The 21,881-nt window shown below is 40.8% G+C and overlaps 1 protein-coding gene across 4 annotated transcripts in view; it reads right to left on the bottom strand.

Annotated features, from left to right (window-relative positions):
- KIF16B (kinesin family member 16B) overlaps positions 1 to 21,881 on the bottom strand; it is a 328,211-nt gene that overhangs the window by 34,894 nt on the left and 271,436 nt on the right. For all 4 annotated transcript variants that reach the window (XM_062203844.1, XM_062203841.1, XM_062203843.1 and 1 more), the window contains one exon: positions 16,684 to 16,767. In XM_062203844.1, coding sequence (XP_062059828.1) covers positions 16,684 to 16,767 — 84 coding nt within the window. The remainder of the gene's footprint in view (positions 1 to 16,683; positions 16,768 to 21,881) is intronic.

Here is a 21,881-nt window from a genome sequence, read left to right as displayed (position 1 = left end):
GTACTTTCTGAAGTAAGATATACATGAAACATAAGTGAATTCTGTAACTAGACTCAGCACCCATCCCCAAGGTATCTTGTGTGCACATACAAATATTCCAAGATTTGAAAAATATAAATCCTCAACCCAGAAATACTTCTGGTCCCAAACATTTTAGATAAGGGATACACAACCTGTATTATGCTTTACCTGATTTCACAATTAGAACATGTCATTGTAGGTCTCTTCTCCCTAGGAACATTAACCAAGTATTGACTGCATTTGAAACAACTCAAGTAGGAGACTCTAAATGACATTCCCATCACCTGACAGTGCCAGAAGGGGATTAAGAACCTTCTTGGTAGAATTATCCATTTACCTATACCCAGGATGGTTTGTGTGTTGGGGGCAAGCAAGAAACAGCAGGTTCTGGAGGGCATAAGTAACTATTGCTGAATGGGCGGTGGAATACCACTGGGACCAATGGTACAAACGTGACACTATCATATACGTGATTCACAAAGGTCATGGATTCCCAATTTTAATAATTCAGGCTTCATCAGAAAGGCAGTCAATGTTTCTTGCACCAACAGTCATTGCATCTGGAGTACAGCTACTGCTTTTCCTTACTTTTGGCTGCATTTCTATCGACATTTCTCCCCGGGGCCCAGGAGCTAATTAAGTGCTTCAGTTTAAAAGACCTTTCCTTCTCACCCCTGTTGTGCTGAGCAGGGGTGTGAGATGTAAGGAGCAGCAGAATGAGAAAATATTAAAAGGCTATTTAATTAAGCAGAGTAAACAATAAGGTCAACAGCGACCTGAAGCTAACATCTGTCTCTGAACAAGGCGGGCGAGCCACTTTCAGGTACGGGCTGCAGAGAAGCGAGCTTGTGCAGGCTGCTCCTTTTGTCTCTGCCACTTATGATAGCTACTTCTGTTTCAGAAGTAATGAGACATTTAATAAAAGAAAACTAATAGCAATGACTTGCTGAATCTAGGAGGAGAGCAGCAGCAACCCTCCAGCTGTTTAGCATTGCAATGTTCAGGCTTCATTTCATCTTGCTTTTAAAATTAACCAGGGAAATGAAAAATGTTCTATGCTGAACTCCGTAAACAGAGCACACCCAGCTCCCAGCCTGCCATCTTGAGCTCTTCTGTGCTATCATCTGAAGCTATTTCCATCACAGAAAAGGGCTGGAGAATCCCTGCTGTGTATGTGCCAAGCCCCAAAACATGCTATAAACAAGCATGGGAGTTGGGAAGAGCACAGATGTTACTGATTTAAAGCCAGGGCTGCATGAGGTTGGGTTGCGTTTGAGGATTGGTATTAGAACACCAAAAGCCCAACAAATGCAAAAATTATCACTGTGTCTTATCTGGAGGGGAGGGAGGAACAGAAATGGCTTCTGGGATGGTGAGTGTCACTTTGACAGGGCCATGGCCATGCCCATATACTAGTATTGGGTCAAACATTATTGTGTGTTTACAAGGATGTTTCTAGATTAAGATTAACTTTGAACTGGAACTGAATAAAGCCAACTGCCCTTTCTAACATGGGTGGGCCACACCCAAACAGGTGAAAACCTGAATAGAGGGTGAAGGCTGAATAGAACGAAAGGTTTCCCTCTTAAGAGGAAACTCCTATCTGACTGCTTGAGCCAGGCCATCAGCCTTTTCCTGGGTTTGGGCTTGAACTCTTCTTGGGTCTCCTGGGATTTACAACACTCTCAACTCCTGGTACTATGGCTTTGCACACTCGGATTGGAACCAGAGCATCAGCTCTCCTGGGTCTCCAGCTTGCTGACCTCAGATCTCTGGAGGCACTTGGGAAGACCGGAATGCGCGGAATTCAACAGGTAAATGGCATGATGTCAGCAAGAAATAAGTGGTGAGGAAAAGAGGAGGAAAGGGAAACCTGCAGACTGCACGAAACTCAAGAGACATTATCAATCAATGTGATTGATACAGTTTGGGTATCATCAGTTTGGGTATGAAGATACAGTTTGGGTCATGATTCAAATATGTCTTAAGAAAATGAGAAAATGGGCATGGCTAGAACACTGAAGATTTGTTGATATTGAGAGATTAATTTGGGCTTGGGCTTGGGCTTGGGCTTGGGTGTGTGTGTGTGTGTGTGTGAGACAGAGAAAGTGAGAGAGAGAGAGAGAGAGGATGGAATTGTGGTTAGGTTAAAAAAAAAGTCTTGCTTTTTAAAGGGATATATCCTACAATTTTTGTATATAAAATTATATGTTTCAGTGGCCAGTACCGTGGCTCAATATCAATAGGCTAATCCTCCACCTTGTGGTGCCGGCACACCGGGTTCTAGTCCCAGTCGGGGCATTGGATTCTGTCCCGGTTGCCCCTCTTCCAGGCCAGCTCTCTGCTATGGCCCAGGAGTGCAGTGGAGGATGGCCCAAGTGCTTGGGCCCTGCACCCCATGGGATACCAGGAGAAGCACCTGGCTCCTGCCTTCGGATCAGCGTGGTGCGCCGGCCGCAGCGCAGCAGCAGCGATGGCCATTGGAAGGTGAACCAACGGCAAAGGAAGACCTTTCTCTCTGTCTCTCTCTCTCACTGTCCACTCTGCCTGTCAAAAAAAGTAAAAAAAAATCTTATGTTTCTGGTATTTGATTTAAAGTAATCCTGTTTGTGTGTGTGTGTATTCATGTCTGTTTCTGCCTAAGGATATAAATGGAACAAGACTGGTCATATATTGATTAAATGGTAAAGCTGGGTAATGGGGAAGGGTCCACTGGGGTGCATTACATTACTGTTTCTGGTTTTACACATGTTTTGTACATACAGTTAGGACATATAAGGTAAATAAAGAATGGATAGGTCATTGGTTTCCATAGCATGTTGTCTGAAATTCCCTTTAGTCTGATGAGGTTTAGAAAATTGGAGATGATTAATTCCTCACATAGTAGATATATGCTAGCACAAAAAGATTGAATTGATTCTACGAGTTGTTTTAGCACCTGATATGTACAAATCCAAGTCTCTTGGGTAGAGGTAGTTGCTTGCTTAAGCCAGGAAGGATTGTCACCAAAGGTCTCTTTGTACTAAGGAAAACTGAGGCCACTTCCTTAAATGAAGAGGTTCTCTCAACCATGGAGAATTCTAAACACACTGTGGTATTAAAAGTAATGTGTTCAATATCTTTTAGCTTTGTATATCAACTGTCCCCTTATTGTTTTGTTAGAAAGAAGAATGATGAATGGATGCATAGACAGATAGATAGCATAAGGGAATCATGGAAAAACAAGAAGACAGAAGAGGGGCCAGTGCTGTGGCGCAGCAGGTTAATGCCCTGGCCTGAAGCGCTGGCATCCCATATGGGTGCCGGTTTGAGAACTGGCTGATCCACTTCCTATTCAGCTCTCTGCTATGGCCTGGGAAAGCAGTAGAAGATGGCCCAAGCACTTGGGCCCCTGCACCCACATGAGAGACCTGGAAGAAACTCCTGGCTTCAGATTGGCACAGCTCCGGCCATTGCGGCCAATTGGGGAGTGAACCATCAGATGGAAGACTCTCTCTCTCTGCGCCTCTCTTCGCTCTGTGTAACTCTTTCAAAGAAATAAATAAAAATCTTGAAAAAAGAAGGAAGACAGAAGGAAGGATAGACGTGAAGGCAATGAAGAGAGAAAAGGAGGAAAGGAAAGAGACAATGATTACATGACTGCATAATGAGTTATTTGTAAATGTCTATCTTTTAACAAATATAGTAATTTCATGGTTGTTTTACAATCACAAAAAATTGGGCTGAAGTTATAGAAAGTTCCCACAAACCCACTTTCCCCCATCCCCTGCCATATGGACAGTTTACCCACTATCAAAATACTGCACCAGTGTAGTATATTTCCAAGAATCAATTAACTCAGACTGAGGCATCATTATCAAGGTCTAAAACTTACATTAGGGATCACTCTTGGTGTGGTATTTTTATTGAAAGGCAGAGTTACAAACACACACACAGAGAGAGAGAGAGAGAAAGAGAGAAAGAGAGAGAGAGAGAGAGAGAGAGAGAGAGAGAGTGAGAGTCTTCCATCCACTGGTTTATTCCCCCAAATGGCTGTAATAGCCATCACCGGGCCAGGCTAAAGCCAGGAGCCAGGGTCTCCCACATAGATGCAAAAGTCCAAGCACTTGGGCCATCCTCCACTGCTTTCCCAGATGCATTAGCAGGGAGCTGGATCAGAATTGTAGCAATTGGGACTTTAACCAGCATCCTTATGTTATGCTGGTATTGTAGGTGGCAGCTTAACCCACTATGTCACAATGTCAGTCCCTTGGTGTGGTAATTTCTATTGGTTTGGATAAATGTATATTGACCTGTGTCTACCATTATAGTCCATTATAGTACCATACAGAATGGGTTCACCACCCTAAAAATCTTCCATGCTTCTCCTATTCATCTCCCTTTTCCCTAATCCCTGACAACCACTAACATTGTCTCCACAATTGTGTCTTTTCCAGAATCCCTTTTCCAGAGTTGGAATCATGTAGTATATATAATATATATATATATATATATATATATAATATATATATATATAAAATATATATATAATGATATTTATATATTTCTCAGATTGGCTTCTTTCACTTAGTAATATGCACTGAAGTTTCCTTCACAAGCTTTTCACAGCTTGACAGCTCATTTCTTTTTGGTGTTAAGTAACATTCCATTGTTTGGATGTGTCACTGTTTATTTATTCATTCACCTACTGAAGGCCATCTTGGTGGCAATTACAAATAAAGCTGCTATAAACTTTCATGGGCATGTTTTTGAGTGTACATAAGTTTTGAACTACTCTGGGTAAATACTAAGGAGCAAGACTGCTGCATTGTATAGTAAGACAATATTTAGCTTTGCAAGAAACCATCAGACCCATACAAAGTAGCTATAGCATTTTGTATTCCCGCCAGTAATGAATGAGCGCGCTTGTTCCAAATCCAGCATTTGGTGGTATCAATGTTCTATATTTCGGCCATTCTAAGAGGCATATAGTAGTATATCATTGTTTTAACCTGTAGTTCTCTGACAACATATGTTTGTCACATGTGTAATTCCTTTGGTGAGGTGTTTGTTCAGTTTTTCAGTTCTTTTATTAATCTGATTGTTAGTGTTTTTGCTGTTGAGTTTTAAAGAATTCTTTGGATATTTTCAATAACAATCCTTAATCAGATATTTATTGTGCAAAGATTTTCTCCCAAGTATGTGGCATGTCTTCTTATTTTCCTGGCTGTGTCTTCCACAGAGCACAAGTTTTTTAATCTTAATGAAGTTTGGTTTATGATTTATTTCTTCTACAGATCATGCTTCTTTAGCCATATCTAATAAGTCATCAGTGTATACCAGGTCATCTAGGTTTCCTCATCCGTTATCTTTCAGGACTTTTACAGTTTTGTGTTTTACCTTTAGGAGTAGGATCCATTTTGAGTGCATTTTTGAGAAGGTCTGTGTCTAGATTCATTTTTTTTTTATATGTCCGGTTTCTCCAGCACTATTTGTTGAAAAAACCATATTTGTTCCATTTTATTGACTTTTCTTCTCTGTTAAAGATCAGCTGATTATATTTATGTGGATTTTCTTCTGGGTTGTCCATTCTGTTCCATTAAACTATCTGTCCATTTCTTAAAAAATGTTTATTTATTTGAAAGGGAGAGAGAGAGAGAGAATGAGAATCTTCTATCCACTGGTTCATTCACCAAATGGAGTCTATTCTTCCAAAAATACCACACCATCCTCATTACTGTAGCTTTACAATAACACTTGAAATTGGGAAGTGGCAATCTTTCTTTGTTCTCCTTCAACCTGGTTTTAGCTATTCTGGGCCTTTTCCTTCTCCATATAAACTCCATAATCAGTTTATGATATTCAGCAAATAACTTGCTGGGATTTTAAGCAGGCTTCAGTTGCATCTATAGATTAAGTGACAAGGAACTACCATCTTAACCATGGTGAGTCTTCCTATCCATAAATATGGAGGATTTCCCTATTTGTTTAGCTGTCTTTTGATTTCTTTCACCAGAGTATTGTAGTTTTCCTCAGAGAACTTGTATATATTTTATGACATTTACACCTAATTCTAACTTTGAGGGGTGTTATTGTATTATTAATTTCAAATCTACTTGTTCAGTCTGGTCTATAAGAAAGCTATTGGCTTTTGTGTATTAACTGTGTATCCTTTCATCTTCCCAAAATCACATATCAGTTTCAAGAATTTCTTTTTGCAATTCTTTCAGATTTCCTGAATAAACATGTTTATATAACACATGCCCATAAAATTGCATGTGAATGGTGTTATGTCTTCCTTCCCAATCAATATTCTTTTCTGGGTCTTACTGTATTACTAGGACTTTATATGCTTATTTTTTTTTTAAGTTTTTATTCTCTCACCCCAAAGAAACCTTTTATTTAAGGAATACAAACTTCATGCATTTCATAAGTACAACTTTAGGAATACAGTGATTCTTCCCACCATACTCACCCTCCCATACACTCTCAACATTCCTCCTCCTCCCTCTCCCATTCCCAGTCCCACTCTCCATTAAGATCCATTTTCGATTAACTTCATACATAGAAGATTAACTCTATACTAAATAGAGAGTTCAACAATTTGCATGAAAAAAACAAAACAAAACAAACAAAAAAAACCCTGTTCCTAAATAGTTGAGATAAGGGCTGTTCAAAGTCATTACATCTTGAAACTAATTTCACTTTTTTTTTTTTAAAGGAAACAATTAACCTTTTTTTTTTTTTTTTAATTTGACAGGTAGAGTTACAGATAGTGAGTGAGAGAGAGAGACAGAGAGAAAGGTCTTCCTTCCATTGGTTCACTCCCCAAATGGCCGCCACAGCCAGCGCTGCGCTGATTGGAAGCCAGGAGCCAGGCGCTTCCTCCTGGTCTCCCACACGGATGCAGGGGCCCAAGCACCTGGGCCATCCTCCACTGCCCTCCCGGGCCACAGCAGAGAGCTGGACTGGAAGAGGAGCAACTGGGACTAGAACCCGGCACCCATATGGGATGCCGGTGCCACAGGCGGAGGATTAACCAAGTGAGCCACAGCACCGGCCCTCATTCCTTTTTAATTCTATTATTATTACCAAACCCTTAGTCCTATCCATAAAATTACTTTAACACTTAAGATGGTATTTTTGCCTCTCAGCTTAAGGGGATTTGGGGTCCCATGGCAAGTTTTAAACTGTACCCTTAGAAGTAACTCCATAGGAATGTATGCAGAACTATACAACTTTATAGTTACAAACTTCATACACTTCATAATTACAATTTTAGGAACACAGTGATTCTTTCCACCATGTCCACCCTCCCACACATACTCCCCACCTCTCTTCTTCCTCCCTCTCTTATTCCAACTCTTATTTTGTACTGAGGTCTATTTTAATTGTCTTTATACATGTTTAATTCTATGTTATGTAGAGTTCAACAAACAGAATAAAAACACCTGTTCCTCAACAGTCAAAACAAGGGCTGTTAAAGTCATTGCTTCTCAAAGTGTCAATTTCACTTTTACAGACTGCCTTTTAGGTGCTCTATTAGTTATCACAGGTCAAGGAGAACATGTATGTAGTATTTGTCCATTTCGGACTGGCTTATTTCACTAAGTATGAAGTTTTCCAGAATCATCCATTTTGTTGTAAATGACCAGATTTCATTTTTTTAAACTGCTATGTAGTATTCCATAGAGTATAAATCCCATAATTTCTTTATGCAGTCTTCAGTTGACAGGCATTTAGGCTGATTCCATGTCTATTGTAAATTGAGCTGCAATAAACATGGGGATGCATATAGCTCTTTCATATGCTGATTTCATTTCCCTTGGGTAAATTTCCAGGAGTGGGATGGCTGGGTAGTATGGTAGGTCTATATGCAGATGTCTTGAAATCTGGTACTGAGATTTCTTTGGCTTTGTTTTTGTTGTATAAGATTGCTTTAGCTATTTGGGGTCTTCTGTGTTTCCATATGAAATTCAGCATCATTTTTTCTATATCTGAGAAGAATGTCCTTGGTTTTTGATTAGTATTGAATTGAATCTGTAAATTGCTTTCAGAAGTATGGACATTTTGATGATATTGATTCTTCCAATCCATGAACATGGAAGATTTTCCATTTTTTTAATCTTCTTCTATTTCTTTCTTTAATGTTTTGTAATTCTCATCGTAGAGATTTTGACATCCTTGGTTAAATTTATTCCAAGGTATTTGATTTTTTTTTTGTAGCTATTGTGAATGGGATTGATCTTAGAAGTTCTTTCTCAGCCATGGTATTACTTTTAAAATTATACTCTAAGTCACTCACTATATGACAATTGCAGTATAGTAACAGTTTAAAAAATAATTTCTTGTGTTTGCTATGTATCAAGCACCCATCCATCTATTTTATATGAATTTCATTAACAACCACCACAACTATATGGGAAAACTGATTCACAAAGAGCTTCAGTAACTTTTTCAAGATCACTTAGTCAGTAAGTAGCACAGCAAGGATTCCCAACCAGTTTGGATGGTCCTACAGTGCATACTCTTAGCCTTTATCCTGTATTGAGGGTGTATGATGCACTATGGTCTTTTATTAGGTCTTTTTATGTACCATTTTCAGTTGAATCTCTCAATAACCCTGATGGCTAGCTATTCTCCTGGTTTTACAGTGACAATAAAGAAGTTCCAAGAGTTTAAGTAACTTGCTCAATGGCATACTTTGGTGTGGCAGAACTAGTGTTCTAACACAAATTTAGGCATGTGGTCATATTTTGGAAAAAAAATGCAGAATATATGCTATTTTCTAATTAACACAGGGTAATCAGTAAGTCCACAATAAATATTTATTTAATGACTGAGGGTCAGACATTGTTCTAGACACTGAAGAATTAGGGGTGAACAGGTAGTTGGAGTCCCTATTCTTACAAACTTATCTTCTAGCAAAACATAAAAATATTTTTTAAAAAACTAATCAATGAACAACAAATTCTCCATTTGCTAGAGCTGCGATCAAGAAACAACAGGGAAAACTGGAGGAGAATGATGGGGTCAGGGCTGCTTGTACTTGGCAGGCAGAAACGACTTCCGTGAGATAAGACATCTGAGGGTGGTACCCACGCTGAGATGCTCTGGATGATGTAAGTTCTGATCAACAAAGAAATGAAGCTCCTAATTGTCAGCTCAGAGTTTTCGGTTGGAAGCCCCAAGATAGAGCACAATTTTTTGTTCGTATGTTTTTGGGTCCCTGGGGTTTAGCCATCTTCCAGATACAAATGCCATTTTGGGAAGGAGTTGGACAACAGTGTGGTGGGGCCTTACTTGCCTCCTCCAGGCGTCTTATCTGGGTTTGGAAGCTGTTCCTTTCCTTGGAAATATTTGTTCTAAATGTGTTTTCCTCTTCAACCAACATCTGCTCATAGAAACTGAAGTGGGATTTTGCTCTCGGTGGAGACTCTTGCTCATTGATGTGATCAACAAGCGCCAACCTACACTGATAGGATTTCACTGAATAAAATGATTTTTCGACAGGCAGTTAGCTCCCAGATTGTAGCACTTACAGCTCCCCTGACTCCAAACCCAAATTCCAGTTCCCATCTCAGACACAGTGACAGCCACTTATCCCCTCAACACTGCTTTGCTGCAGATGATGGTGGTAATGGCCCAATACCATAAAACAGCCCCAGCTAATGCGAATAACCAGATAACCAGAGGAAACAGTAAAAACCTAAGTGAGGATGAAAATGGTTCTTTCTATGAGGTATTTCTTTAATCTCTGCCTATATTTGATAATGGTGCTATCATTATACATTTTGTAAGATCAGCAGAGAATAGATGGAAAGAATGTTAAATTAAGCGTAGAATTGCTAAATATCTGTCCAACAGCCAAACGAATGAGGAAACTCAGAAAATCCAAAGATAGTTTACCTCCTAAATTTATTTTGAAACTGCAAGAGCTCAACTCACAAAATGCTTAAACCAAATGATTTTACTGTTAGAAATTCAAGGTTTGAGAGTAAAATAAAACTTGAGTGAGAAACTATTAAGGAAAATTAGATTGTGTATGTTCTAGGCATCATAAGCCAGAAAAGTGACTCCCAGCAGCAGCCGCAGTGGTGGAAGGTATCTACCAATAATACCAATGTTCAGCAGACAGTGCACTTGAATCACCAAGATTGGGTACTAAAAGACACTCTACTTAGTTCACTGTTTCCATTCAAAGGATGATACCTAGAAAACCTGGGTATCCCTTCATTGAGAGACAAAGAAAACATCTGGAAGCTGGCTTGGCATTCACAGCTGAGCTAGAACATTCTGTGGTCTGTGAACAAAGTTTAAAAGAATTCCAACACCAGACAAGGCTGTTCTGTGATCATGAAGGGACAAGACCCTTTCCTCCCTTAAAAAAAAAAAAAAAAAAAAAAAAAAGACCAACACAATCCCATCAAGGTGGCATGTACCAATGCCATCTCACTAGTCCAAGTGATCAATTTCAGCTCACAATTGATGGCTCTGAAAGGTCTAAGAGTCAAAGGGATCACACAAACAAGACAAGTGTCTGCTAATACTAACTGATAGAATCAAAAAGGGAGAGAAGGATCCAACATGGGAAGCGGGATACACAGCAGACTCATAGAATGTCAGATGTCCTAAACAACACTCTGGCCTCAGAATCAGCCCTTAAGGCATTCGGATCTGGCTGAAGAGCCCATGAGAGTATTGTAGGCATGGAAAGCCAAGATATCATGGAAAAAAAAAAAAAAACCTAAATGAAAGATCTCTGTGAGTGAGATCCCAGTGGAAAGAATGGGGCCATCAAAGAAGGAGGTACCTTTCTCCGAAGGGAGGAGAGAACTTCCACTTTGACTATGACCTTATCGGAATAAGATCAAAGTCAGCGAACTCTAAAGGCTTCCATAGCCCTGGCAACTCATGACTAGAGCCTAGGGAGATTACTGACGCCATGAACAGGAGTGTCAAATTGTTAAATCAGCAACAGGAGTCACTGTGTACTTACACCCCATGTGGGATCTGTCCTTAATGTGTTGTCTAATGTGAAGTGATGCTATAACTAGTACTGAAACAGTATTTTTATACTTTGTGTTTCTGTGTGGGTACAAACTGATGAGGTCTTTACTAATTATATACTGAATTGATCTTCTGTATATAAAGAGAATTGGAAATGAAAAAAAAACAACCTGGTGTTAAATTGGAAATGGCATAGAAAATTAATTAATTTTAAAAAAATAGTATGTAGGCTCTCTGTCTTTAATGTGCTGTACACTGTTATTTAATGCTATAACTAGTACTCCAACGGTAGTTTTTTCACTTTGTGTTGCTGTATGGGGCAAACTGTTGAAATCTTTACCTAATATATACTAAACTGATCTTCTGTATATAAAGAGAATTGAAAATGAATCTTTATGTGAATGGAAGGGGAGAGGGAGCGGGAAAGGGGAGGGTTGTGGGCGGGAGGGAAGTTATGGGAGGGGGGAAGTCATTGTAACCCATAAGCTGTACTTTAGAAATTTATATTCATTAAATAAAAGTTTAATAAATGAAAAAAAAAGACCATTCATAATCATGTCTGAACATAGATAAAAACATAAACACTGCACAGACCAGGAATATCATTCAATTTCCCTGTTTACAGGCTAGTATGGGTGACTGTCACATATTTTTATCAGTCATATTTTAAATCTCGATCTGTTCTTCTTGCTTTTTAGATAAGATTTTTAATATACCCAATCACAAAATTACCATTATCATCCAATTCAGAGCAAAGCCATACTCTTTAGCGTACTCCCCCAAATCACCAATATAAATCTAAATTCTCTAACTTCTTATTAAGAAGTCTCATGACTTCTCCCTTGTTGCAAAGAGTTAACAAATCTACCTGTGTTGGAAAACCAGGGCTACTCCTGGTCGGGGGAGGGCAGTGTCTTTGGCTGAACATCATTGACTTTTGTTTTCAAGGACAGAAGAGCCAGGAAGTACACTCAGTAAACTAGAGACTCCACAGTGGCTAGTTAATCCTGCAGTCAATGACCTGGTAGATATGCAAAGAGAACTAACCAGCTGTGAATAACAGTTAAGGAAATGTGGAGGAGCTATGCTCTTTTTGCAGTGACCCTGTGCCTCTAATCTTTATCACCCTGAACAACAGCTGCTCCACCATGACTAAATCCTTAAGAAACCCTTCTGTACTTTTCAGACTACAACCTGATAGGTTGAAAGAAAGGATGGTATTTTAGCAAGAGATTTCTAGTATCTTCCAGGTTATCATCATGCATAAGAACACTTAGAGAATGTTAGTGTTCTTGCTATCAGATACTGAATTTGCAAGTGAATGTGGCAAACTGAGACACAAATATTGCTATACTCAATGACTGTTGGGGACAGGGGTGGTACTTTCTCACTGTTCTGTGCTTCCTTGGCTCTTAGAATGGATCCAAAAAGCACCACAAACCCCCATCATCATCATGGGCAACATCAAAACCCCCATCTCACTCCAGATTCATTGCCATCACCATCTTCACTATTGTCATCAGATCAATTCACATTGATGAGTGTTTTCCTCTGTACCTGATTCCATGCTAGGTCTATGATCTTACTTAATCCTTAGCAACTTAAAGATGATAATATCATTATTGTCCACAGTTTACAGAGAAGCTACCTGCTCTAGCACTTTGAAGAAAATGTCCTAGACATTTCTCAGGTTCTTACTTCCAAAGGTGGTTGCCTGTATTATTCTGGAAAATTTTATGATTTTGAAGGATTTACTCGTTTTCATTAATTATAGTTACTCCTTGAAATGAGAGACTATTAAGATGATTAGAAGAAATGTTTCCAACTAGATAATAATGTTCTCTGAAATTAGTAACCCCAAATGCACCTCTCATCAATGAACAAAATAAAACAAAACAAAAAAACTCATTAATTTGGGGCTGATTTGGGAAGATTTTTCGATAACTCAGTGAAGATGAAGAATGTGTGAAGTATCACAGGAGATTATGAATTTAATTAGAGTCGATTGTGTTGCCTTTAAGTAACTTAAGAGTGTAACAAGGAAGATTTGAGACATAAATGTATCTTTTGATGCAAGCCAGCAGGTGACAGAAGTCTTAAAGAAGTGGTGGTGAAGCCTCACAGATGTTCCAGAATGGTGCTACCCTAAGTGTGGCCTGTGTTTCAGAAACACATTTAGTGCAATTTAACAGGATAATTTTACATTTGTGGAACCTACAGGTCATTTAAAAATTGCTTGCATCTAGTGTGTCTTTTCATTTTTTAAATATTTAAATTTATTTATTTATTTATTTGAAAGGCAGGTTACAGAGAGAGAGAGACAGAGAGAGAGAGAGAGACTGAGAGAAAAGAGATCTTCCATCCACTGGTTCACTCCCCAAATGGCTGCAATGGCTGGGGCTGGGCCAGGCCAAAACCACAAGCCAAGAGCTTCTTCCAGGCCTCCCATGTAGGTGCAGGGGCCCAAGTACATGGGCCATCTTCTACTGCTTTCCCAGGCCACAGCAGAGAGCTGGATGGGAAGTGGAGCAGCTGGGTCTCAAACTGGTGCCCATTTGGGATGCCAGCATTTCAGGCCAGGGCATTAACCTGTTGCACCACAGCGCCGGCACCAATGCTGCAACCCCTGGCTCCATATCACCACTCTAATCACCACTGCCACAACTGATGCCTGGCACACAACTAATGCTCTGATTTCCAAGGAAACTCTAAGACATCTGAAGATATTTCTATTCCTATCTATCATTTTAAAAAAATTATTACTCTCTGGGTCAGTGTTGTGGCACAGGGGGTTAGAGCTGGCATCCCATTTGGGCACTGGTATAAATCTCAGCTGCTCCAATTCCAACCCAGTTCCAAGTTAATGTGCCTGGGAAAGCAGCGGAAGATGGCCCAAGTGCTTGGGCCCCTGCCACTCTTGTAGGAAACCTTGATGAAGCTCCCAGCTCTTGGCAAGTCCCAGCCAGTCCCAAACATTGTGGCCACTGGGGGAGGGAACCAGTGGATGGCAGATCTCTTTCTCTCTGTCTCTCTGTAACTCTTCCTTTCAAATAAATAAATAAATCTTTATAAAAATATTATTCTGAAAAATTTAACTTCTATAACTTGAAAATTGCCAAAATACTGTCTGTATCTTTAATGTGAAAATGCTTTTGCTGATAAACTGAAATGCAAGTCCCAAATCTTGGAAACATTTTAATAGCAAGGATGATCAAAACCCAATTGAACCTGCTGTACGGAGCTCTCTCAGGTTGAGAAGGTTTATAAAGGCACATTTCTGGGGTTTAATAATCCAGCAGATAATTCCTTCTGAGCAAGCATTCTGTGCATTAGCTGGTGCAGGTATGCCCTCCTGCAATCCATCCTTCTATATGTGTTACTATATTTACATTACACCTCCAGGTAAAGTTTCACATAGGAGTTTAAACATATGCTGTTAGAGGGAAAAAAAAAGGTCTCATTTATCTTTGTATCCTACATACTACTTAGTACTGTCTCCAGCATGCACTAGGAATTAGAAAGTTTGTTCAATTAAATCAAAGGGGAAGTTCAGGGAAAATAACTGTTAATTTTCATATGAAAATACACTAAATCAAGCAGTGACTTCTGATGTTTGAAGATCAAAAGGAAAGTCACAGAGAATTAATGTAAGAATCTCAGATACATCTTCCATTAGAGTGAAGGTGAAATATGCTTGCTCTTTGAAAAGAAGATAGTGTTCTAAGATTTAACAGTCAACCTTCGGTGAATTGCATTTAATTTCACATGCACCTGCCTATTTCCACAGGTGTGGGATCCATTCTTGAAAGGCTAATGCTGGTAAGTAACAGCCACTGGCAGCAGAAGGGACTCTCGGACAGAGACACTAACACTAAACTCTGTCGACAGCTGATGTCTTACGTGGGGCTAGGGGCAAAAAAAAATGTGACAGTTGCCAAGAATCAAAGAGTGTCCTGAACTTTGCCCTGACTCTGAAGTTGGAATGGAAACCCTGGGATCACCGAGGACTGTGCTCACAACCACACTGCACACAAAATACCCATCTGCTACGGCACAGCTGGCACTGTGTGAGTTTAACCAGAGTCCCCAAGGAACTGGGGATGCCAAATCATCATGTTATGTTAACAAATAAAACCATAATTTAAAATCCATATTCTCCACGTTTCCATTAAAGACAGGACTAGATAAATGAGACAGGCAAGGATTAGGTAAAGAGAACCCTTTCTAGTTCTAGTGGATTTTAAAAATATTTTTTGTAGGAAATAATTCAATCTTGGGGAGAACTGGATGAAGAAGACTCACCATAATTATATTTTCCTTGAAGGAAAATTTTTCAGTTGGGGATTAGGGTCATGCCATCACCAGATAAATTTGAAAAGCCTACAATAACCCATTCAAAGCCCAGGCTTAATAGTTCCCGGACCTCTTCAAATGTGTAACCATGTAATCTAATTCCAGTGCCTATAAGCATGGCTCTACCCTGACATTCAAACTTCTTCTGATGGTTCCACACTGAGTATCTCTGAGCACTAAAATGCTCCTCATGGGCAATCATTTTGAAGTCTTTAAATTCTTCATGTCTCCTGCCACCACCTTCTTTGGCACTCAATGGAACCTCCAGCTTCTAGATATTTCCCTAATTCTGGTTCAAAGACATTAAACAGACCCCATGAGCAGTCACTTTGAATAGGCTGTCAGGAGGAGTGAGAATAACACCCAATTTTTATGCAGAGTTTCACAATTTAGAAAGGGCTCTCTTGGGTCTTACTTGATATCATTCCCAATAGGTCTTACTTTTATTCCTCTTAAAGAAACAGCAAAGGGCATGCTCCAAGAAGCCTCCTGAAAGCTTGGAGACACCAGATTGTTGTGAGCTGTTTGTATTATTGCCCCTTGTCTGGCCTCAATGACGCCCAAGGACAAAAGGGTGGCCAACAACCAAGGCCAACCTGAGGCCATGAGCTGGGCTTCCCACTGGGCTTCTCAAAACACACTCGTCCATGGCTTGGCACAGAGTCAGCCTCATGAGCATCAGATTCAAACCAAATAAGCGACTACATGCCAGGAAAAAAACCCAAAAACTAGACAAAGGAGTCACCAGTGTGTACTGGCAGTGAGGCAGTCAGGAAAACAACAGTTGTGCTAAGTGAATTCTGCATGTAGGTGGTTTAGAAGATTAAGTGAAAATCAGTCCAATGAAGCCTAACTAGGACTGAAATAGGTGTGCATCTTTATTGTCTCCAAGTATCTTGAAAAAGTAACAGGGATGCAATGCTATAATCTTCAGTTAGTTAATTCCAAGTTTTTTACAGCAAACTTTGTATTCTCATCTTGAATTACACACCATCTGTCTATAGTGAATATTTAGTTCTCACTCACATCCTGCTTCCTAACCCTTAGAATAAATACATTTTCTTAAAAAAAAAAAAAAAAAGAAAAAACTGTAACAATGTTCTGCTAGACCGGAGGGGACAAAGGTCCTGTATTTGAAATCAATGGATATCAGTGCTATACACGCTGCTGCTGGCACCTCCTGTGTGGATGAAGCAGCACCTTGACACTCACACACAGAAGGCCTCGTGTTTAACAGGAATAATTCTTACTACCCAACCAGAGGGCACATTTTCTACACACTCTACACACACACAGAGAAAAAAAGCTTAATTCTCTTACCTCCAAGTGACTTCGCCTCTCCGCAATCACACGCTCATCTTTGTTCCCAAACAGTTTCTTTGGGGGAAACTCGAGGGCAGCAAGCTGAAACACACGGAGTTTGAAGGAGGTGCATTAACATCACACCTGTGACCTGTGGGCTATTGTTCATCTATTAACTGCAATTTCAACAATGGAGTAAAAAGAAGAGGTTGCAAGCCTAAAGATGGTGGGTCCTGCCTTACTTTGTCACCAACTGTGTAACCTTGAACAGAAGCCTCAAGGTCAAATGGGGAGACTGGGTGATGGAAACATGAAGGCAGGACAGACGTAGTCTGCCTCAGATGACTTGTCTGACGGTGCCAGATGGTGTTTTATGATTTATGGTTTTTTTTTTTTTTTTACAAAACACTTAGTTTGTTCTTTCAGTCCTTTAGTAGGATTTGGTTACTTTTAGGTTCAGATGAGAATCTGGAAACTCCACCTACACATAACCCAAACATTCTGCAGATTAGTTAGACTACCGCTAAGGTTCTGTAGGCATTCCACTTTGCTGTTTTCCAGCTACTACTGCAAATGAAGACTGCCCTGTGAAAAAAAGGACTTCCTGCTGAATCTTTTTCACCTTGTTTCCGAGAAAGGGAAGGTTTAGGATTAGTATAAGCCTAGTCTTGGAATTTCAAACTCATATTCGTTAGGCTTTTCTTCTTGGAAGTCTTACATAAACTGTAATAGTAAGATGAGTTTTATTACAGACAGCCAGGCAAGAAAGGACTCCTTAACCTGGTGAGACTCTGACCAGCCAGTGCTGCTTTGTTGGGACAAAGCTTGGAAGCAATAATGACTACTGTACTTCATTCCTTTCTCACCTTACTGCGTCTAGGCTGATGGAGCACACTATAGAACACATGCCACAAAATTCCCATTTTAAATCTATGCATGTAAATTTATGTTGTCACAGTAAAAACAATTAAGGAGTGGTATATGTGTGTGTGTGTGTATGAATATTACAAAAACACAGTATTAAAGCATAACACACAAGGGCAGGCATTTGGCACAGCAGTTACAATGCTGCTCGGGACACCTACATTCCATATCGGAGTACCTGGGATGGAATCCTGGCTCTGCTTCAGATTCTAGCTTCCTGGAATGGCTCAGGTAGGTGGGTCCCAGCTGTGTTCTGCGCTTCTGGCCTCTGCCTGACCCAGCCTCAGATGTTGAGTGCATCTGGGGAGTGAACCAGTAGATGGACGATCCCTCTCTGTCTCTCCTGTCTGTACCTCTGCTTTCCAAATAAGTAAAATAAACTTTAAACAAAGTTTAATTTACATAAGTGTGCCTAAGAGAATAAGCTGATGAATTTTCAAATTGAATACACTGAGTGACCAGCATCTAGATCAGGAAACCAGCGCCCAGATCAAGAAAGCGCATTGTTTGCACCTCATGAACTGCAGGTTCTCCCTTCCCGTTACACTCTCTCACCCCTTGAAAGACTAATGCTGACCTGACTTCTAACAGCATCATTTGGTCTTTCCTATTTATTATTATTATTCATTTGAAAGGCAGGAGCGGGGGAGAGGGAGAGGGAGAGGGAGAGGGAGAGGGAGAGGGAGAGAGGGAGAGAGGGAGAGAGAGGGAGAGAGAGAGAGAGAGAGAGAGAGAGAGAGAGAGAGTCCTATTTGCTGGTTCATTCCCCAAATGCATGCTACAGCTGGGGCTGGGCCACAGTGAAGTTAGGAGCCAGGAACTCAACCCAGGTCTCCCATGGGGGTAGCAGGGGCCCAAGGACTTGGGCCATCTTCTACTGCTATTCCAGGCCATAGCAGAGAGCTGGACTGGAAGGGGAGCAGCTGGGACTCAAACCGGCACCCATATGGGATGCCGGTGCCTCAGGCAGAGGATTAACCTACTGTGCCACAGCGCCAGCCCAGTGATGGGGCATCTTAACTGCTAGGTCAAAGTCCTCCTCCACCCTGTCAATTCTCCCTATTTTTGAATTTCACTTTCATGGTGGTACAATATGAACCCTTTTATTTTTTGTTCAAATAAGTGAGATCCATCCATGATGTTATATGTAGTAGTACCAATTTGCTCATTGTCATTGCGGTTCAGTGTTCCATTTCATGAACAACATTCCACGACACTATCTGTCCACTTCTCTTGTAATTGGGCTCTTTGTTCATCTCCAGTTTGTAATTATTAGGAACTGTGCTATGAACATTTCCCTATAAATGTTACCTATAGGTGTTCAGATTACACACACACACACACACACATAAAGTATTTCTATTGGTCAGACTTTTAGGAGTGGAAACACTAGGTTATTCGGTATGCATGTGTTCAGTTGTACTCAAAACCATCAAAAAGTTTTCCAAAGTGGTTCTAGTGACATTCCCACCAGAAGTGACAGAGATCTGCTCCAGATCCTCACCAACACTTGGTCCTGTGTGCTTTTCCATGCCAGCCATTGTGGTGAGTGTGCAGTCATTTCTGCTGTGGATGACACATCTCCCTGATGACTAATGATGTTGATGTTCTTTTCACATGCTCACTGGCCAGCTGCTCAGTCATCTTTGGGAAGTGTCTAACACTTTTTGCTTATTTTTAAAGTAGGTATTTATCTTTTCTTTAGTTCTCCCTTTTCACTCCCTCAGCGGTGTCTCTGACGACCTTCTACCACCTTCTACCACTGTTTCAATGCTAACTCAACTGGGCAGATGTTTGCTCCTTTCACAACCCAGGACCCTCCTGGCTCAAGCAGAGAAAGCATGGGGTGGCTCAAGGAGAGCACCAGGGGATGGGCATCTCTTCTTTGCTCAGCAATGTTCCGATTTTGTTGCTGACATTCAACTTTAACGTCAGTTCAGAGTAAAATGCAAGACTACGGACACAGAGGTAAGAGAGATCCAGTATGAATCTTAGCTTGACAAGTAACTAGTCACCTTGCTGAGTCTCTCTGTGCCCTGAGCACTCCCCACCAAAGTGGGGAAAAAACACATAAACAATGCTACTTAATTCACCAGGTTACTGTAAAGATTTAATGAAGAATGGTGAATGGATCTTAGCTACGTTATTAGTTGTTAGAAACCTAGTTGAGTAAGAGAGTGGCATGCCTGTGTGCCCTGGCACCCTCTCTCACCACCCACTGGACTGGTGACATGGCTTCCAGGAGCAAAGGGCTTTGTGGAGCCCGGCTTGTTGTTACAGCTCTGAGAAAACAGGTGCACCAGAGCTTATCTTCCGGACTTCATATTACCTTCTTCAATTTCATATTATACAAGCATGCTCCACTTCACTCCTGCCCCTCCAGGCAGCAACACTGAAAGCTTGGCAAGCATGCGTTCAGTCGCTTGTTTTGTCATTTTCCTAAGTGGCTGATGAGATGAGGTGGTTTCTGTCAGGGGAAATTTATGGTCACACTCACAGGCTCAGTCCAAAAGGGCACACTAGGAGGACCTTGGGCAGCTGACCCAGGTAAGGGACCTGCATTCAAATTTCCTTGTAGTCAAAAGTGGTACTCCCTCCTTAGAAGCAGATGGAGGCTAAAATTGTTTACTATTAAATATCCAGCCTGTAAAATAACTATGTACAAATTATGTGTAACACCGCTGTTAGATTTTAGGAGGAAAAAAAAAGCAAAGTTCAAATTTAAATAACTTTTAGACATATGATCATAAGACTATGATAGCTAACAGTTTAAGAATTAGAGGGGCCGATGCTGAGGTGCAGCAGGTGAAAGCCCCAGACTGTAGCACCAGCACCCCATATGCACACTGCTTCAAGTTCCAGCTGCTCCACTTCTGATCCAGCTCCTTGCTGATGTGCCCGAGAAAGCAGTAGAAAATGGCCCAAATGCTTGGGCCCCTGCACTCACTTGGGAGACCCAGAAGAAGCTCCTGGTTCCTGGATTCAGATAGGCTCATCTCCAGCCATTGTGGCCATTTGAGGAGTGAGTCAGTAGCTGGAAGACCTCTCTCTCTCTCTGTCTCTACCTCTCTCTGTAACTCTGCCTTTCAAACAAATAAATCTTTTTTAAAAAATTAAGAATTAGAGATGCAGATCCAGAGGTGAGTGACTCAAAAAGGTTCAACATTATGCCGGGCAAGGTCAAGATGAGGAATCAGGGTTGATGCTAGGTTTTTCATGACAAGGCAGAGTAAGCAATGATTGTAGCATAGGGAAGAAGCCACTGTGAAGCTCTTGAGGATCTAGGATAAAGAGGAAAGAAGCAGCTCCTAAGTGTATTAAACCAGAAACATGAAGGTGTGGCTGCTACATGGTGACCCAAAGTTCCAACAAGAGCTGTCAACGGAACCCCACTGAGAACCTATCCACTGAAGAAGTGAATACAAAAGCAACAGGGGTTGGTGACAGCAACAAAAACAAGTGGAGACTAGCAGGAAGGAGGTTGGGCCTGGAGGTGAGCTCCTCCGAAGTCCATGAGATGCAAGATTAGCTAGCATCTGTCATCTTACTCCTCTCTAAGCAAATTCTAAGTACGATGGTGGCCACCTTTATGCATAAAGTATTGGGGGTGGGAAGTCGAGGAACAGGAGCAACCAAAGCAACCAAAGCCAAGGCCAGGATGCAAAGGACACCACTAAAATAATGACACAGCTTTCCAACTGCATCACAAGTCATCTTTTCCCTGTGATAGAGTGGAAACTACCTCTACTTCTCCCTTTAAGAGAATCTTGACAGTGTTACTTAGGCTAGGCTATTATTCAGATAGGATGAATGAGAATAAATGCCAATACTGTCAGCTGAAGATGTTGAATATCAGCAATAGAATCTAGTGAAACCCTGGACAGAACTTCAACACTATTTTCGTTCCTTTTTTTAAAAAATATATATTTATTTGAGGAGAGAGAGAGAGAGAGAGAGAGAGAGAGAGAGAGAGTGTGTGTTTCCATACACTGACTCATTTCCCAAATGGCCAGGAGCCCAGGCCAGGCATTGATAACTTAATCGAGTCTCTCATGGAGGAACCTGGAGTCAAGAGCTAGGGCCAGGAGTCATATCCAGAGACTGCCTCTGATGTGGGATGCAGACATTCTAACTGGCATTTTAACTGTTAGGCCAAATGCCCACCCCAAAATGGGTGCGACAATTGATACTGCTATAAGTTTCCATCAGCTGTATTATCTGCCAAATGAAAATATTCTCATTTGATGGATTGCTCATTGGCTATATCTAAACCAATCTATTTCAAAAGAACA

Source organism: Lepus europaeus, chromosome 10 (assembly GCF_033115175.1).
Source record: "Lepus europaeus isolate LE1 chromosome 10, mLepTim1.pri, whole genome shotgun sequence".
NCBI classification, from domain to species: domain Eukaryota; kingdom Metazoa; phylum Chordata; class Mammalia; order Lagomorpha; family Leporidae; genus Lepus; species Lepus europaeus.
The sequence above is the reverse complement of the archived record's forward strand: the minus strand, read 5'-3'. Positions and strand labels throughout refer to the sequence as shown.